Source organism: Chrysemys picta, chromosome 9 (genome assembly GCF_011386835.1).
Source record: "Chrysemys picta bellii isolate R12L10 chromosome 9, ASM1138683v2, whole genome shotgun sequence".
Classification (NCBI taxonomy): domain Eukaryota; kingdom Metazoa; phylum Chordata; order Testudines; family Emydidae; genus Chrysemys; species Chrysemys picta.
Genome location: NC_088799.1, coordinates 2601877 through 2619104, shown reverse-complemented (window position 1 = coordinate 2619104; position 17228 = coordinate 2601877). Strand labels below are relative to the sequence as shown.

At 47.9% G+C, this 17228-nt stretch overlaps 1 protein-coding gene across 3 annotated transcripts in view; it reads right to left on the bottom strand.

The window, feature by feature from the left end:
- The window catches only part of FGF12 (fibroblast growth factor 12), a 281344-nt gene that overhangs the window by 77316 nt on the left and 186800 nt on the right, over nucleotides 1-17228 (bottom strand). For all 3 annotated transcript variants that reach the window (XM_005302887.5, XM_005302886.3, XM_005302885.5), the window contains exons 2-3: nucleotides 13401-13511; nucleotides 6164-6267 (exon numbers count right to left, since the gene is read on the bottom strand). In XM_005302887.5, the coding sequence (XP_005302944.1) occupies nucleotides 6164-6267; nucleotides 13401-13511 (215 nt within the window). The remainder of the gene's footprint in view (nucleotides 1-6163; nucleotides 6268-13400; nucleotides 13512-17228) is intronic.

The window sequence follows — 17228 nt, the reverse complement described above, 5'->3', positions numbered from 1 at the left end:
GTTTTTTTATTGTGCATAATCATCACTCCTTCATTAGCGACGATCTTTGAAGGGATCTGAGCTGTAATTCCCTGCATTTCAAACGACACATTTTATACGGTAAACGCACACTGCACCCTTGTAAGCAGCCCAGGCTTTTCTCATGGCAAGTCTGTTTGAGTTTTCATAATCATTCCAATAAATAATGGATTACAATTTCCCATTTCAAAAATGATTAGAATTCCGAGTTAAACAACGGGGGATGTGTTATGGCAGTACACTCTAGCCAGTGGAAAACAGAAGGGTTATGTACTTGAGACCAGATTGGTCCCAGCTCTAACTCCACTGAATTATACATAACAGAGAGAGAGCGAGAGAATTTCCGTACCCGCTGAGCAATCCAATGAGCCCGAAGAGGTACTTTTGCTCCACGTGGGCTTTCACTGTAAAAGAACAATGCTCAGCAATGTTCACGCGCAAAGCACTTTGCAGACATTATTTGTATTACCACCATGCCGAGACGCTCCAGTCATGCTGTGCTAGGCCCTGTACAAACCCAGAGCAAAAAGATGGTCCCTGCCCCAAGGACCTTATTAACTACTTCATCTGCACCACACCCCTGTGAGAAACATAGGTATCCCATTCTACCGCTGGGGAGCCTAAGGCTTAGACGTTACGTGACTTTTCCAAGGTCACTGAGGAGTCAGTGTCAGAGCTGGAGTAGATGGCTCAAGAACTGTACTTTATCCCATTTGTATCTATGGAATAGATGTGGGTGTGGTATAAACTGTTATCAGCACGAGTCTGGGCTGAATGTCTGAGTCACGAGAGGAGAATCCAGGGGCGAGTGATGGCTTTCTCTTCAACAGATGCTGAGAAAACCTTTATGCACTTTCACGTGGTTTGCAGCTAACCCACATCACAGGAAAACTCCCTCGGAAACAGGCTGGAGAGTTTGTGAACCTGTTCTTGGGACTAGATTTTACATTCCTCTGTCTGAAGAGCCAGATGCCTTAATTAACAAGGGTCTGATTTTCACGGGTGCTCAGCATCGAGAGCTCCAACAGTTTTCAGCGGCTCCAATCAGCACTTCTCAAAAAGCGGATCCCGTGAGTCCATGCAGACAGGGTACCGAGGGAGTCCAACTTCTCTATACTGAAATGTGTGATGACTACAGAATTGGAAATTCTTTCTGGGAGTCTTTACTTTCTAGTGGGGAAAGCGTCCGATTTCTAAGCCACAAGACATTGGGCTTCCCTCTTGTGATGTTTAAATGCAGAAAACCTGTTAGTGGCCGAGGGCTGAATTCTGCCTGTTCTAGACCTCAGGCAATGGGAAATTCTACATAATTTCCTGCTCTTCTACCTGGGTAGTACCCCTCTCCCATCAACAAACGCACGCAATGCATTTTTAACCTATGGAACTCTCTGCCACATGATATCACTGAGGCCAAGAGCTCAGTAGGATTCAAAAGAGGATTGCACATTTATATGGATTATGCCACATCTCTAATGGCATTAGGCAGGGTAAATAGATATGGTTAAGAGTTCTAAGTCCTTCTGCTGCCTGGCCCTAGCTGACAGGGGTTGGGGAAGACACTTCCCTTGAGGGCTGGTTATGCTAAATTTGTACTCGAGAGGACTTCTTGCAGCTTCCTCTAACGCAGCTGGCGCTGGCAGAAACCAACCAACCCAGCCTCTATCTAAAGCCCTGGCCTGATATGGTAGGGCAATACCCAGGCCAAATTCTTTTCTGGTGTAAGCAGATGGAACGCTATGGAAGTCAGTGGAGCTCTGCCCATCTACAGCAGTGGAGAATTTAGGCTCCTGGGAGAGAAGGAAGAAGCATTTCCCTGGCCAGCTGGCTTATTTGGAACAAGCGGCAGGGCTTAGAACGCTCAGATAAATACGGGGGAGACGGATCAGCAGGCAGGGGAGGGTGGAGCTGGGTGAGTGACCAAAGTCAACAAGAAGTATTAGCCCCTTATTCCAAATCACTGATCGCTGCCCTAGAGAAACCAGGCATGTTCCTGACTGCGAGTTAAACACGCCGGAGGCGGAGAAAAGCTGTGCCTTATGGTCTTATAAGCAAGAGATTAAAGACACAGTGGTTAGTATGGGAGACAGGACCCGAAGGAGCCTTTGAGAGCCAGACACCGGTGCCACATGCTGACCCCTGCCCCTCGTGAGAGGCAGCAGCTGCAGTCGACATTGAGCTGAGTAATTAGCAGTCCAGCTACAGACCTCGGTTCAATCCTTTATCTTTGATGCTTAGAGGCGTTTCAACCCACAGTCGTTGCTGTTAAGCCGACCGAGCCATCCCAGCTCTAAATACCAGGCCTCATTTTCCCTCTCACTTCAGGTCTGGTGCAAAGCCCATGGAAGACGCCCGTTGAGTTCAATGGGCTTTGGGTGAAGCCTACACTGCTGTCAGTCAGTCATAGCTCCCCTGAGACAACGGAGTCAGCCCAGCAGAGAGCTGGTGTGGGAGGGAAGCCAGGCCCAGTCAGCCACGTCTCCTTGGGAACCTCCATGCACAGCACCCAGGAGTTTGCTTCCCAGTGACATTTTGTTCATGAAAGAAACAGTTTAATTCTTATTGTTGCAGACACAGCTGAAAACCATCAAAACCGCAGCATGTAACCATGCCCACGCCACTCGTCCTGCTAACCCCTGACCATTCTGAGTGTAATAGCGGGGATAATGTAATCAGAGTAAAGCTCTCAGCTGGAGGTACCAGGCCAAATCCTCGGCAACATCCCATTAGGCGGTACTCATCTGCCGCACCGGATGATCTGACCCATTAACTGTAAGAGAATTTGTTTGACTGAAGGGAAAGTTCCTCCTTGTTTTTAAAGCAGTCCATCCTGCCTCCCAGCCACCACCTCCTTTTCTGGCCTTCCCGGTCTCCCTCCAGCTCCTCCTCAATCCTTCACACGATCTCACAAGTGTCAGTGAGAGAGCCTTCTTCTCTGCAAGCCCTGTTGTCGGGGGCTACTGCCCCTTAGCTCTTCCTGCATCATTAGTCCTGGATTGCGTCCCATATTTGGGGATGGAGCTGGTCAAAAAAATGGACACAATTCTGAAAGATTCTAGAGACATTTTTCCCCCATTTCTGTCCAAGTTTTCAGACCAGCTCTATTTACAAAGCTCTTAACTGCTCTTCCTCCTTGTAATTCTTTTACTCTGACAAGAATTCTGAACTCCAGCGTCTCTGAAGGGCCCCGTACAGAAGTAGGTATTCTATTGTGCAGAACGCCACTTCTGTTTAAGTCACACAATCCGTGTACCCCGTACAATTTACCTCGAGAATTAATTATTTGTATTACCGCAATGCCCAGGAGACCCAGTCATGGATCAGGGCCTATTGCACTCAGCGGTGTGCAGACACAGATCCAAAACAGGAGGTTCCCGATCCCAAAGAGTTTGCAATTAAGTAAACCATTTCTATTGTTAACCACACCAACAGTAATAATAAATAATAATACCAGCACCAAGCTCTATCTAGCTCTTTTCATCCTGGGACCTCACAGTGCTTTACAAAGAAGATCAGTATCATGGTAAATTGAACTGATTTATTTAAAGGGACACAACTGATTAGACTTAATTGACATTTAAATGTACTGAGCTGTGACAGAAAGGGACGTTTCTGGCATAACCAGAGAGCTGACTGATCTATCCCTCTCTTCGTCCTGACAGCCACCCAGTTTTGAAAACTAACACGCGATCCCCAAATACCCAGCCACACTTGTAATTTCCTAAGAGTGAGCTCCACCAGGCTATGGCTGAGTGCCATAGGTAAAAAGAACAGGAGTACTTGTGGCACCTTAGAGACTAACAAATTTATTAGAGTATAAGCTTTCGTGGACTACAGCCCACTTCTTCGCATCCGAAGAAGTGGGCTGTAGTCCACGAAAGCTTATGCTCTAATAAATTTGTTAGTCTCTAAGGTGCCACAAGTACTCCTGTTCTTTTTGCGGATACAGACTAACACAGCTGCTACTCTGAAACCTGCCATAGGTAAGACATGGGAGGTAGTTGGGTACTGGTGAGGCCTCAGCTGGAGTAGTGCATCTAGGTTTGGACAGCACACTTTAAGAAAGATTTGGAAAGCTGGAGAGAATCCAGAGGAGAGCAACAAGTGATAGAAGGTTGAGAAAACCTGACCTCTGAGGAAAGGTTGAACGAACGGGGCATGTTTAGGCAGTACCGATGCAGCTGTAAGATCGCTCACGTAGCCGCTCCATGCTGGCGGGAGAGAACTCTCCTGTCGACATAATGAAACTACCTCAATGAGCGGTGGTAGCTATGTCGTCAGGAGACGCTCTCCCGCCGACAGCGCTGTGCACACGAGCGCTTATGCCGGCACAACTTATATCACTCGGGGGTTTCCCCACCCCTGAGCGACAAAAGTTTTGTCAACATAAGTGGTCGTGCAGACATTGCCTCAGTCTTGAGAAGAGAAGGCTCAGGAGGAACTGATAACAGTCTGCAAATAGAAAAGGGACGTCATAAAGAGGACAGTGATGGATGGTTCTCTACGTCTACCGAGGGTAGGACAAGGAGGAATTGGCTTAGTCTGCAGCAAGTTTTCAAGAACAAATTAGACAGAAGACCTCTCTGGGACGGGTCTAGGTAGACGTAAACATGCCTCCTAAGTGGCGGGGCACAGGGAACGGACTAGGTGACCTCTCGAGTTCCCTTCCAGCCCTGCACTTCTGTGATCTTATCGCCGCCCAAGGTAAGAAGTAGAAATAACAGTTATTTGAGTGGTTTAAAACTGGAGCGCTGCATCCTGTTGAGATCATACTATAAGGAACAACCCTGAACAGAGTGAGGGGGGTGACGAGGCCGTTTACACTCCGGACTGCTCGGACTGTGATTACAGCATGCGAAGAGGCTAATCCAGGGTCTGAGCTCTGATCCCACAGCGCTTACACAGGCATCCCCAAAGTGATTTTATCTTGCAAACAGAGCGCCACAGAGGAAACTACAGGAGAAGCTGATCGACAGCTACCAGAAGGAGGAAAATATGCGTAAGACCCACAGACCCACCAGGCACCTTGTACTCATTGGGAAAGCGAACGTATTCAGTGGTACCATGTTTTCTCCTTCAAGTCGTGAGACACAGGTTCGCATTCAGCCCTATCGTCCTGCTCTGACAAGAATTCATAATATTCCAGGGTGGTGGGACAAGATGACCCCAGAGCTGTTTTCGACCCATGAGATGGCAACCGTGCCGTCCTTCGGCAGTGAGGTAACTAGAATCAGCTCTGCTTCAGCAAGTGATTTAAGTGCCACCTTTCGTCCTAGAGGTCATGGCGATAGCCACATTACAGATCAATTAGCCAGATACCAAAAACCGAACTGTGCTATTTCCTATTCAGTGGTCGTATCCCCAATCCAACCCACACCCCCACCCCAGCCACACACACATTTTTAAATCGGAGTAACAGCAGAATTACAGTACTCTGGATCTGCACTGGAGTTAGTGAGGTCAGAGTCTGGCCCATAGACTCTACAACGATTTCCTTATGGCATAGCACTAGTGTGAAGTTATTTCAAGCGTAAAATATTTCCAGCAAAGAACTGCCTTATTTAGTAAATCACTGTGAATCAATGATTTACTTCAAATGAGACTCTGATGAATAACCTCAGACTTTTTAATGCCATCTAAGAAAGTTACTGGGGAATCAGTCAGTAAAATGTGTCTTGTAGATCTTTTATACTGTGTTTAAAAGACCACTCATATACAGAGACATTCTGCTCAGTTACACTGGGTAAATCCAGAATAACTCCACTGAAATCAACACAATTCCTGTGGTGTGGAGAACAGGACCTACTATGATCAGGTTCACTGGTGTATATCAGGGGTATCTTCTGTGAAGGCAATGGGTGGTCGCACTGACGTAAAACCAGATCAGATCCAGCAGATTCGGTAACCTAACACAGCAAGACCTGAGTGAAGCGACCGTCCAAAGGAGCAAACAGACGTGTAACTTCAACTAAAGGTCGAAGAATACTGTCCGGAAACTACACGGAGATACTTTGAGGTAGTTGCTCAAGACAGGGAAGAGTCTATTTGACAGTGGGCTCCTACTGTGCCAGGCGGTCCGAAGTGTTCCCCACACAGCAATGTGCTCAGAAACCAGATCTGAAATCACCAAACCGGGCAATGTACTTACTGAGCTGTAGAGATATCCCTCGCCGTTCATGGCGACGTAGAGACCTGCCTTCACCCCCTGGATCGCCACCACACGAAGGCCCACGGGAATTAGATTGAAGAGGGCTGCAGTTGGAAGAAGAACAGGGGAAAGCAACCGTTACTGAAGGTCATCTTTCCATGTGGTCCATGTTCCTTGTTTTCATTGTCCTCTAGCGCCCCATCCCTTTACACAAGAAGCAGAGTTGCAAACATCTCCAGGGATTTGCAGTTACAGGGAAGGGTCTATAATTCGCTTTCAAGGGTGACCTTAGGGAGGGCTGTAAAAGTTCCAGTTCTCACTGTATCCCAGAAACCTGCAGTCCATCATCCATCTGATCACCGCTAGCCAAGGAATAAAGACTCTCAGGAGGAGCCATCCTGGACTCCAGTGTCTCCATGACCTGAGTCCTTTATGCCATCTGGAAGGTGCCAGGCAGCACGAAAGGACAAGACCCTTCAATGCCCCATTTTACTGCCATCCCACTGATTTAAGCGTCGCAGCCACTTCCTCCCCAATCCGTTACAAAAGGTAACTATTGCTGGATGCCACACAGCCACTCGGACTCGGAGAGGCAATCTCTCTCTCATGCACAATGGCATTTTTGCTATTATTTGTAACGTCACAGGATCGGAAAGGCTGCTGGCATTATTATATTAAATGCGGAGGCATTGATTGTTTCTACTATTGCTATCTGCAATATGGGCAGAACTGAGATACCCGAGCTGAGATCAGGGCCCCACTGTGCTGTAGTTGGGGTCTGTAGGTGCTACTCTATGCGCAGTAAGAGACAGTCTCCAACCCAGAAAACTTACAGTCTAGCTAGACAAGACAGAGGCTGGGAGAGGACATGAAGCCACAGAGAGGTGAAGTGATTTGCTCAAGGTCTTACAGGAGGTCAGTGGAAGAGCTAACAACAGAATCCAGGTCTTCTGAATGACTGCCGGGTGCCCTATCCATTGGACCACATTAACCAGCAACATTTCAGAAACCTCTAGCCGTGGCCCAGTCTAGCTTTTCCAGAACCACAGAGATACTGCCCAGTGTCTCATAACCTTCTCCGGCCAGGAAGGACTCCAAGTCAGAGATCGTCCCTCTCCAAGAGTATAGAACTCCTCCCATCTGTTGGCCTGGCGGAGTCAGAAAATATCAGATCTCACACACATCACTTTTGCGGGAGTTAGTACTGACTCTCCTAAACCTTGGACTAGGGTAATCACTGGAGCGGTGGGGAGACGAACTAACAAACACTTCACTGGTAGGTTGTTTTATATTTATTCATTCATTCAAAAGGCGTCTGTCTGAAGTGTCTCAAAGGGTTTGGAATGTTCAAATTAGTCCCCGGGAGGATGGATCAGTGGGTAGAATGCAGGGGAGATGCTCTTTATCACATGGCTTTGCAGTTTATTGCCTAGCGATTGCCATACGTATACCTAATCATTCAAGTTATTTTATAGATAATTGTGGAATTATAATATAGATAATTATAGTCAACTTGTGGAACTCCTTACCTGAGGAGGTTGTGAAGGCTAGGACTATAACAGAGTTTAAAAGAGAACTGGATAAATTCATGGTGGTTAAGTCCATTAATGGCTATTAGCCAGGCTGGGTAAGGAATGGTGTCCCTAGCCTCTGTCTGTCAGAGGGTGGAGACGGATGGCAGGAGAGAGATCACTTGATCATTGCCTGTTAGGTTCACTCCCTCTGGGGCACCTGGCATTGGCCACTGTCGGTAGACAGGATACTGGGCTAGATGGACCTTTGGTCTGACCCGGTACAGCCTTTCTTATGTTCTTTTGTTCTTATAATTGATATAATTGTACAGCTAGTAAATCACTTTGTAAAGTGAGCACAGAACAGTGGGGACTTTGGATGAAAGGTGATATCCAGATGCCAATCATCTTTTTCACCTCCCACTGCCCTGCTCCCTGGCCCCTTCTTCCTTGGAAGCCTTCTATGCCCCAGCATGCTAATGATTCAGTGTTACTGCGACACAGACTGGTAGTGCTAACCCTGGTTTAACAGAACTGAATAATTCAGACCCAAGTCAGACTAAGATTTCCTAAGAGACTTTGCATGCACACGTGCTGGGCAGGACACATGGCTTCAGCTGCACCAGGAGAAAACAAGAACTGTAACAAACCATAAACCCCAAGAGTCCTTTCCACACGAGGCCTACGAGCCAGCTGCAGAGACTGTTTTACCAGCGAGACAGTTTTCAATGACCTCCTCTCACACACCCTGGTGCAAACAAGGGATAACTCCATAGAAGGTCACTGGAGTTGCACAGCTGTATGAGAGACAAAGTAGGCCCACGGCCAGGGCTGGCTCCAGCGTTTTCGCCGCCCCAAGCGGCAAAAAAAAAAAAAGAAGGCACGATCGGAGCTGTTGCCACTTCATTCTTCAGCAGCAATCTGGCAGCAGGTCCTTCCCTCCGAGAGGAACTGAGGGACCCGCCGCTGAATTGCCGCCGAAGAGCCGGACCTGCCGCCCCTCTCTGTTGGCTGCCCCAAGCACCTGCTTGCTGCGCTGGTGCCTGGAGCCGGCCCTGCCACGGCATTTGGGAATTATTTGAAGCATTATGGGAAGGCCAGGTATGCCAGGACGGCATTCGCAGCAGGTCTGCCTAAAGGTAAGTGGGATAGCCCTCTTTCAGTGGGAAAACAGACACTAAAGACATGCTGCCGGATACAGCCCCTTTTCAGAAAGCCAGCCTGGAAAGTTCATGCTGAAATCCCACTGAAGCGAACACACGTGTTTAAGCGGTTTCCTGAAGCAAGAGGACTTCAGTGGAAGTCAGTGTCTAAAGTTCAGCCTCAATACTGGTCTTTGCAGATCAGGGTCTAAGGTGATGCTCTGGTCTCCATGTTCAGGATTGGTGCCAGTTTGCCTGTTCGACACACTAACACTTCTCACTGGTGTAACTATATCCGTGTCGTGCAAATCCTTCACGCAGGCTCCTCGTGAGAAGTCCCCTTATCGAGGCAAGTTTTTATTGCCATAGCTTTGGTGCTCCAGCGGTGCTCCAAAGCCTTGTTTAATTAACAAGTCTATTTATAAGCAGTCCCCCACCCCTCTCGTTTTTTTAAAAACTGAAAAATGGAGCATATCACTACAGATAATGAAAGCAAACGGCCGTCATTATTCACTCCCTACAGTTAATTCGTCTTACATAGAAAACTTGCCTCACAGACCATTCGTTTGGCAGTTTGGGTGACACCACCCAAGATCAATGAGGCAGAGGATCCCCACGGAAACCTATCGGTGTTTTGAATAATTCCCCCCTTCCCTCGCAGGGGCCAGCCCTCCCCCCACAGGGTAAATCATAGACTATTCCGTGTATCATCATCATCTGTGCATTAGGTAAGGGCACCATGGGATTACACAGCAGGTGGGCAAATCCTGGGACAGGGAGGTGGCAGGGCTGTTCTGGAAGGAATTTCTACAAGAGCACCAGATGCCTGGTGGGCATCAAGACTGTTTTTGTGACTAAAATGTGTTTATATTCAGGGTAAGAAGCTAGAGCTTTTTTACCTTGGTATCTGTCCAGAACCAGGATTTGAAGCTGAAAACCCTAGCACGGCCAGGCAGACTGGAAGCAGTCCTACTGAAGTCATTGGGCCTGATTCTCCGTTCAGACTGGAGGAAGCCAGGTGTAACTGTATGGAAGTCAGCGAGCCAGTTACCCCACTGGCATCCATGGAGCTATGCTGATGTACCCCACTTGAGGATCTAGCCCAAATAATTTAGACAAGTGGAAAAGTGAACTGAGACAAGAATGAGGCCCATTGTGTGACCCAGATTCTCAGCTGGTCTGAACTGAAGTAGATCAATCAAAGGAGCCATGCTGTTTTACACCCGCTGGGGATTTGGCCTGGTGAGTGCAAGACGAAGCATTTACCTGGAATACACTATGTAGGGGATCTAATTCACCCCTCTGCTACAGCAGAATTGTGCTGGCACATCAAGGGGTAAAACAGCTCTGGCACAGAACTGGGGTCATGGAGTCATGAACCAGGCCCAAAGAGCGATATTGATCAGTCTAGGAAAAGATTATGCTGAGCAAAAAGGTGCGGGGGGGGGGGGGGGGGGGGGGAGAAATCAACACAGCATAAATGGCGACCGGTGACCCTAACAATCCTACTGACCAACTTCAGGGTCGTAACATGATGATATTCATAAGATAGATATGGGCCCAAGGTCTCCTCTGATATTTGGGGTAACTCCATTGGCTTAAATGGAGATACACTGGTGTAAATCAAGACTAAGGGTGAAAAGAATCTATCCCACAACTTTGAACTCGACAGCGTCGCTTTAACTCGACGGTGTCGCTTTAACTCCAGGGCCTCGGCAGCAGATGTACGAAGGGCTGTTTTGCTGAATGCCAGTTCAAATGCCATTTCATCTTGGCTTCTAACTGTATTTAAAAAAAAAAAAACCCAACCTCCTGTGTTTCCCCAAGAACAGATACACGAAGTGGGCACCAGATAGATAAATTAATTTTAAAATAGCTTAAATATTAGCAGTTCCTCTTATTTAAATAACTGGATTTTCATTACAAGTTTTAATTACATCGGATGTGTAGAAGGGATGTGTCTCGTTTCATTTTAAATGTTTATCTTGCCAGAGTAAACCCACATAGTGTACTCTACGTAAAATGAGCTCCCGTTCCTAAGGCTAATCAGTCTGCCCCTAACAGAATGCAAAGCGGCAATGTCTGGAACATCGCGTTCCTTTACGTGTTTAAATTACAGACTCCATGCAGAGTCCATCTCGATCGTCCCCCCACATTCTGCCAGGCGAGAGTGAATCAGACCCCACCCTTAGGATATGGTTGTGCATTTTGTCTCCTACAGTGTGAATTTCAACCTTGAGCAGAAGAGACACAGGGTCCCAAGCGCCGAGCCAGTCCCATTACATGACCTAGATTTTCTGACGCACCCACAAGTTTCAGGTGTCCAGCTTGATTGTCAAGGGTGCTGAATACTCACGGCTCCTGCTGGACTTCAAATGGAGCTGCAAGTGCCCAGCACCTCGGAGAATCAAGCCCACCTTGTCTCAAACTGGGCACCCAAAATTAGGGCCCAATCCTGCAACCCTGTCTCACTGGAGTAGTCCTTGCTCACATGAGCAGACCCACTGATGTCCTCCCATGAGTCTGGGCTGCTTGCAAGTACGGGCTGCAGGACCAGCCTCTTCACTTATCAATCCAATTTGCAATGTGCGGCAATGGCTGCAAAACGCTAACGACCTGGTACACCTCTTCCATCCTCTGATGAAAGCCAGGAGTAGCTTCCCTAAAATCAAAGGCTCTACACAGTGGTAAAACCCCAGCGAGAGAGCAGAATTGGGCCCTGTCCCTTCCAACGAACTACTGCCGTGTGTCTGCTGAATACGGCCTTTGGATTGTGGAGGGGGGTTGTTTTCAATAAGGGCTGTTTTTCAAACCTTCTATTATTTCAGCTGCTGCCCTCTGGAAGCATCGTTTTGGGACCTGGTTCCCGAAGCAGAAGGTAGGACTCTAGCTGTGCTCGAACTGTTGCTGAACGGAGGAGAATAACTGCCCTACCCTACCCGTGTTAAACGTGCTACCCCTGCCATGGTGACCCTGCCTACCAGTCGCCGTTTTGGGCACAGCGTCACGTCACTGATAACTCTTCAATTGTACTCTAGTCGGAGGGCTCCCCGCCACCCCCAGGAGGCTTCCTGTGGAACTACCGCCTAGCCAGCATTGGAGCCAACATGCCCATTGACAGCTCAAACCCTGCAGTCTTTACTCAGGAAGGACCTCCAGTGGGTTGGCTAGGAGTTCTGTCTGAGGAAGGATGACAGGATTGATCCCTGGATTAAGCAGACTGGATTATCCCTCCATAAAAGTACGTCTACCCAGCTGCTGGACGCAAGCTACCCGGTGCGGGGAGACAGACGCCTGCTCGCGCTGCTCAGGCTGAGACGCTAAAAGTAGCAACGTACGCGGGGACAGCAGGCGTGGCAGCTCGGGCTAGCCACCCAAGTACAAACAGGCCTGTGCCCCCGGGTACGTATGTGGGTGGCTGCCCGGGCTACCCCTAGCTATCCTAGCTCGAGCACAGCTAGTACATGTGTCTTCCTGCCCTGGGAAGCACCCTCCCAGCTGTAATGTAGATGGACCCTTAGTGGGGGACTTTAACTTTGTCGAGCTCCCCTCCAAGATCAGCTTCTGCTCCAACTATTAAGGATTGAGAACTCCCATCCCTTTGGGAACAGGCCAGACATGGCATCCTTCTGTGAACGCGGCGGCAGATTTCAGACTCCCAGCAGAGGGACAAGGTTCAGTCCTTGTGAGAGCAAAGGTACTGCCACCTGTTGTCCTCTCAGAAGGACTCCTGGGTCCCACAGGGAGGGCGGTGCTGATGCCATAGATGGCACTTTGCATCTCCTCTGGGGCCTAATCCTTCGGCGTGGTCTCAACGGGAGCTGAGGGCACCCAACACTTCCCATGACAAAAATGTTTTGTGCCATCTCTTGCAGAGGGCAATGGGCCACTGGGGAGTGCTGACGTCCAATGTGCTCTCCCCCGAAGGACAGCGGCTTGCTGACTGCCGCATGAAAAAAAATCAGCATCAAACTTTGCTCCAGACCCTGCCATCCATAGAAGGATCTGGGTAACTTCTGTCAGCCGCTAAGTATGGGGTGCTCAGAGGAATCTCTCCCTGGAGACAGGCTGTCTCACCACTGCCTACTACAGAGTCTCTTCGGAAGCAGCTTATAATGGCCCCGGTCAGAGATGGGCTACGGGAATGGATAGATTCTTGGTTTGATCCACTCCGGCAATTCCCGTGTTCCTAAGCCTAGTTAGGTTTTAGATGTTTTCCCTGAAGATCACTTTCCTTTTATCCCTGAAGGAAACAATCCCTATATCCTTCTCCCACACGCATAGCATCTGCGCAAATATCACGCCTCTCTCTTCTGGCAAGAATTCAAACCACGCGTTTTTATTCTTCTCCCCACCCCAGATGGTTGTTGAAGTGTTAGAGAGAGAGGGGAGGGAAAAAAAAAAACAATGTGTGAAAACAATAAAGGAGAGATTTAAAGGGGAAGCGTCAATGGAAATAAACTGCTGAGAACAGCTGGCTTCTTCCTAATTTGATCTTTTCAAAAACGAAGGCTTACAAGTGAGACCCACTAGGTGATGCATTTCATTTATCATCTGGTTGCAAAGAAGGCTAATTTTCCTTACTGTAGTCGCTGTTTTCGTCCTTGGTCCCATCAATCGTACCATCTGGGTGCATCTGCAGGAAGTATTCCTGCTGGCTGAATAACCTTGTCACAATTCCTTTCAGCTGGGGTTCTACAAAGATAATAAGAAGTATTAGATACACAAAATATACCAGGAACGGCAAGAGATATCAATTGCTCAACTACTGTAAATTCCTAAGTAAATAACCCAGTATTCTGATAGATAAGTTCCCGTGGTTCCTTGAGTGTTGGATTGTAAAGCAGGCATGTAAAACGGAGCTCAGGTGAAGGTAAATAGAAAATACACTCTTAGTATAGCACCGGGTTAAGAACTGGAGAAAATTCATTTAGAAGAGCTGCCTTATTGCAAGTCATGTACATCCTCCTAAGCAAGTGTCAATGAAACCTTTAGCCCATTCCATCATGTATAAACCACAGGGGTTCCCAAACTGTGGGTCGGGACCCTGTTTTAATGGGGTCGCCAGGGCTGGCTTTAGACTTGCTGGGGCCCAAGCCCAAAGCTGAAGCCCGAGCCTCACCACCTGGGGCCGAAGCCAAATCCCAAGGGCCTCAGCCCTGGGCAGCATGCCCCCTGAAGCCCTGGGGCTTTGGCCCCCCTGCCTGGGGCGGTGGGGCTTGGGCTATGGGTCCCCCAACCCGGGGCAGCATGCTCGGGCTTCGGGCCCCACTCCTGGGGTCATGTAGTAATTTTTGTTGTCAGAAGGCAGTCGCGGTGCAGTGAAGTTTGAGAACCGCTGACATACCACCTCTTTACCAGAAAAGCTGCTTTAGAAATAATGTAGGGAGTTATTAACATTATATTAATACTCTGATTATAAATTAATATGAATAAAAGCAAGTTACTAGTGACTTAAGAGGAAATAATCCAGTGCAGTATATCATGATGTAATCAGTTTCATGGCTTTGATGCACCGAGTGAGATTGTTTAAAAAGCCATTACATAACTCCGGTCAGGCTGTGTCAGTGTTTCCAACAGTTTACCACTGGGCTGTACAAATTTCCTTTGAGAATGAGACGAAGAGGCCAGGGACACTGCGCGCCTTTTGCAGACAGAGTGCCCGTGGACATCTCCGGGAACTCTGAATGCAGGAGGCAGCAGGAGCAGATCGTTAGTGTGAAAGGGCTCAGCTTAAAATCACTTTGCCAATTTCAGAAGAGAAAAGCATCATTTTATAGTTTGTGGCAGGAATGCAATTTTAGAACTGGTGAACGTGATCTTCTACGGCACTATGCTTAACAAAGTGACTTTGGAGTGTTAATTCTAGGCAGGGTTCCTTGGTATAATGCAGTTGCATCTCTGAGATAGAGGTAGGAAGAAGATGATCATTAAATAATTATACCATTGTGTTTAGAGTGTTTGCCAGAATGATGTCCCTAGACCACCAGTTACCCATTACCTCACGCTGCAAATGGAGACACCATTGTATTGTCACTGCAGTAAAATCAGAGATAAGTGCCCCTGCTTCCTAGTCTCATTACAAATCTGACACACCTTCTGTCAAGCCTGGCTCAAGGTTCAACATTTTTGAGCTTTCTGGCCAATCCTGGCCTAGTTTGGAGTCATCTTAGGCTGATTTATGGTTTTGAGTGGTAATGAGATAGGTCTTGCCATTTTTGCATGTTTCCCCATCAGTTGAGTTTTAGCTGGAGTTTTTGGGTCCAGCCCACTCCCCAAATTCACAGAAAACTGAAAAGAACTAAACTGCCAACAAAAGTTGCCAAGTTTCTCACCACCCTAATAAAATCTGATAACCAGGGCCTTTCCCCGCAGGGGCGTCGGTGCTTTCTGGTTTCCTCTGACATACGATGGCGGAGAAGAACTTCCACTTACACGGGGCATGTTCTATACAGGAGGGGAAATCCTGCCCTGCACATTGTTTGGGTTGGTGTTTCTCAATGAAACAGTGGGATTTTGATCAGCCTGGTTATGTCTCAGGTAGGCACCTGGCCCTTTGAACGCTTACACCTGAACTAAATCCTAAAGCCCTGAACACTCAGACCTGCACACAACAAGCATAAGCCTGGTCTTCTCCTAGGGAGATTCTCCCCACAACCCAGAATAGTTTGGGGGCTGGGGGACTTAGGGACACATTAGCATGTGATGAGAGCAGAGGGTGATCTCTGAGTCCCATATGGAGTCTCTCCCATTCTGTTTGAAAGCTCTGGATTTCTTGCAGTTTGCTCATCATTACTCACACCTGCCTACCGCTGATTTAACAGTCCTGGGCACAGAAAGCGTCTGTCTGACTACAGAACAGGTGTCGCTCTGGCTAATGCAGGCTGCCCCACGTGGCCTGGCCCAGGCACCAGAAACACGATCTGGGGGAAGCAGCCCCAGCGGTGGAAGGCAGGCAGGCTGAACGGACTGTTTGTTGATTGACCTATCTACTGAGGACACCAGCAGAGGAGGCAGGGAGAGTTAAGCAGACTGACATTTTTAACTGGGAGCCCGGATATGACCACCCACTTCTTTGGCACAGGTCATCAAACAGTCATCAGATGGTAACTGCACCCGTTACTAGCATCCAAGGAATGGATTGGAGCTGCTGGCCCAGAGGCAGCCCCTGCTTGTGTGAACCTGAATTTGGCCATATATTTTGGTGTCCTTTCCTCTTACAGCAACAAAGATTGAACAGGTAATTGTATTGCAGCGGCCCCTTTCTCGAGTGCAGCGGCCCCTCACGCTGCAGTAATTTTCAGGAAAGACTGTTCGTTTGTGGGAAATGTCTCAAAGGCAGCTCGTCGTCCAATTAAGGTGGGGGGAAATGTCTGAATAAATCAGAGCAAGAGGCAGATCATGTGTCAGACACTAAAACAAGGTTGGGGAGTTTAGTGAGAGGAAAGGATACCGAAAGATCCTCCAACTCTGGCCATGCTGGGGCTGGGATTAAAAACGGCACAATCAAACATAGGCTTAACATTGTAATTCCCTTATTTGTCCAAAACTCCTTCAACAATATCGCCCCAAGTGCCAAGCGCTAAGAGAAACATACAGTACTAAGAACAAAATCCAAGCACACACCATGCCTACTGAACTGAAACTGACTTTCCTCTCTCAGGTCTCTTATTTTATACCCTGGCACAGGGTTTTCCCAGCTTTCCCTGCTCTTAAAAGGGACAGGTTTCAGAGTAGCAGCCGTGTTAGTCTGTATCCACAAAAAGAAGAACAGGAGTACTTGTGGCACCTTAGAGACTAACAAATTTATTAGAGCATAAGCTTTCGTAGTCCACGAAAGCTTATGCTCTAATAAATTTGTTAGTCTCTAAGGTGCCACAAGTACTCCTGTTCTTTTTTTTAAAAGGGACAGCGCCTTATAATACACTTCAGCACAAAATCCTTTCCTATCACTGAGCGGCACAACTCTGCACACCCTCCTGTTTTGCTTCCAGATCAGCTTTCCTCTTCTGTGAAAATGGAAGGGGATTTATGTGGACCAAACATGCTCACCAGGGACTTGGCTTGCAGCACTCATGCTCTAGTGCAGCAAAGCAAATGCGTTTAAAAAGACAAGTTTTACCTCCCCTTAGTTCACTGTATCGATGGAATAGATTTGAGAAACTCTCGGAAACTAACAACCGGATTCAGATCGGAGTGCAACAGGGAAGAAAGCCCATAAGGACAAGAACATGGATAGGGCAGCAGAGACTTAGCAATGGTCTCATTAAAAGGCAGGGTACAGCTTTGTGGAGCGACTGTTTGAAACACTTTGAAATGGCAAGTGTGGATGCAGAAGTGATAACCCTTAATGACCAGGACAGGTGCTCTAATACGGAGAGTAAACAGAAGGCACAGGGCCCACCTGCCTCC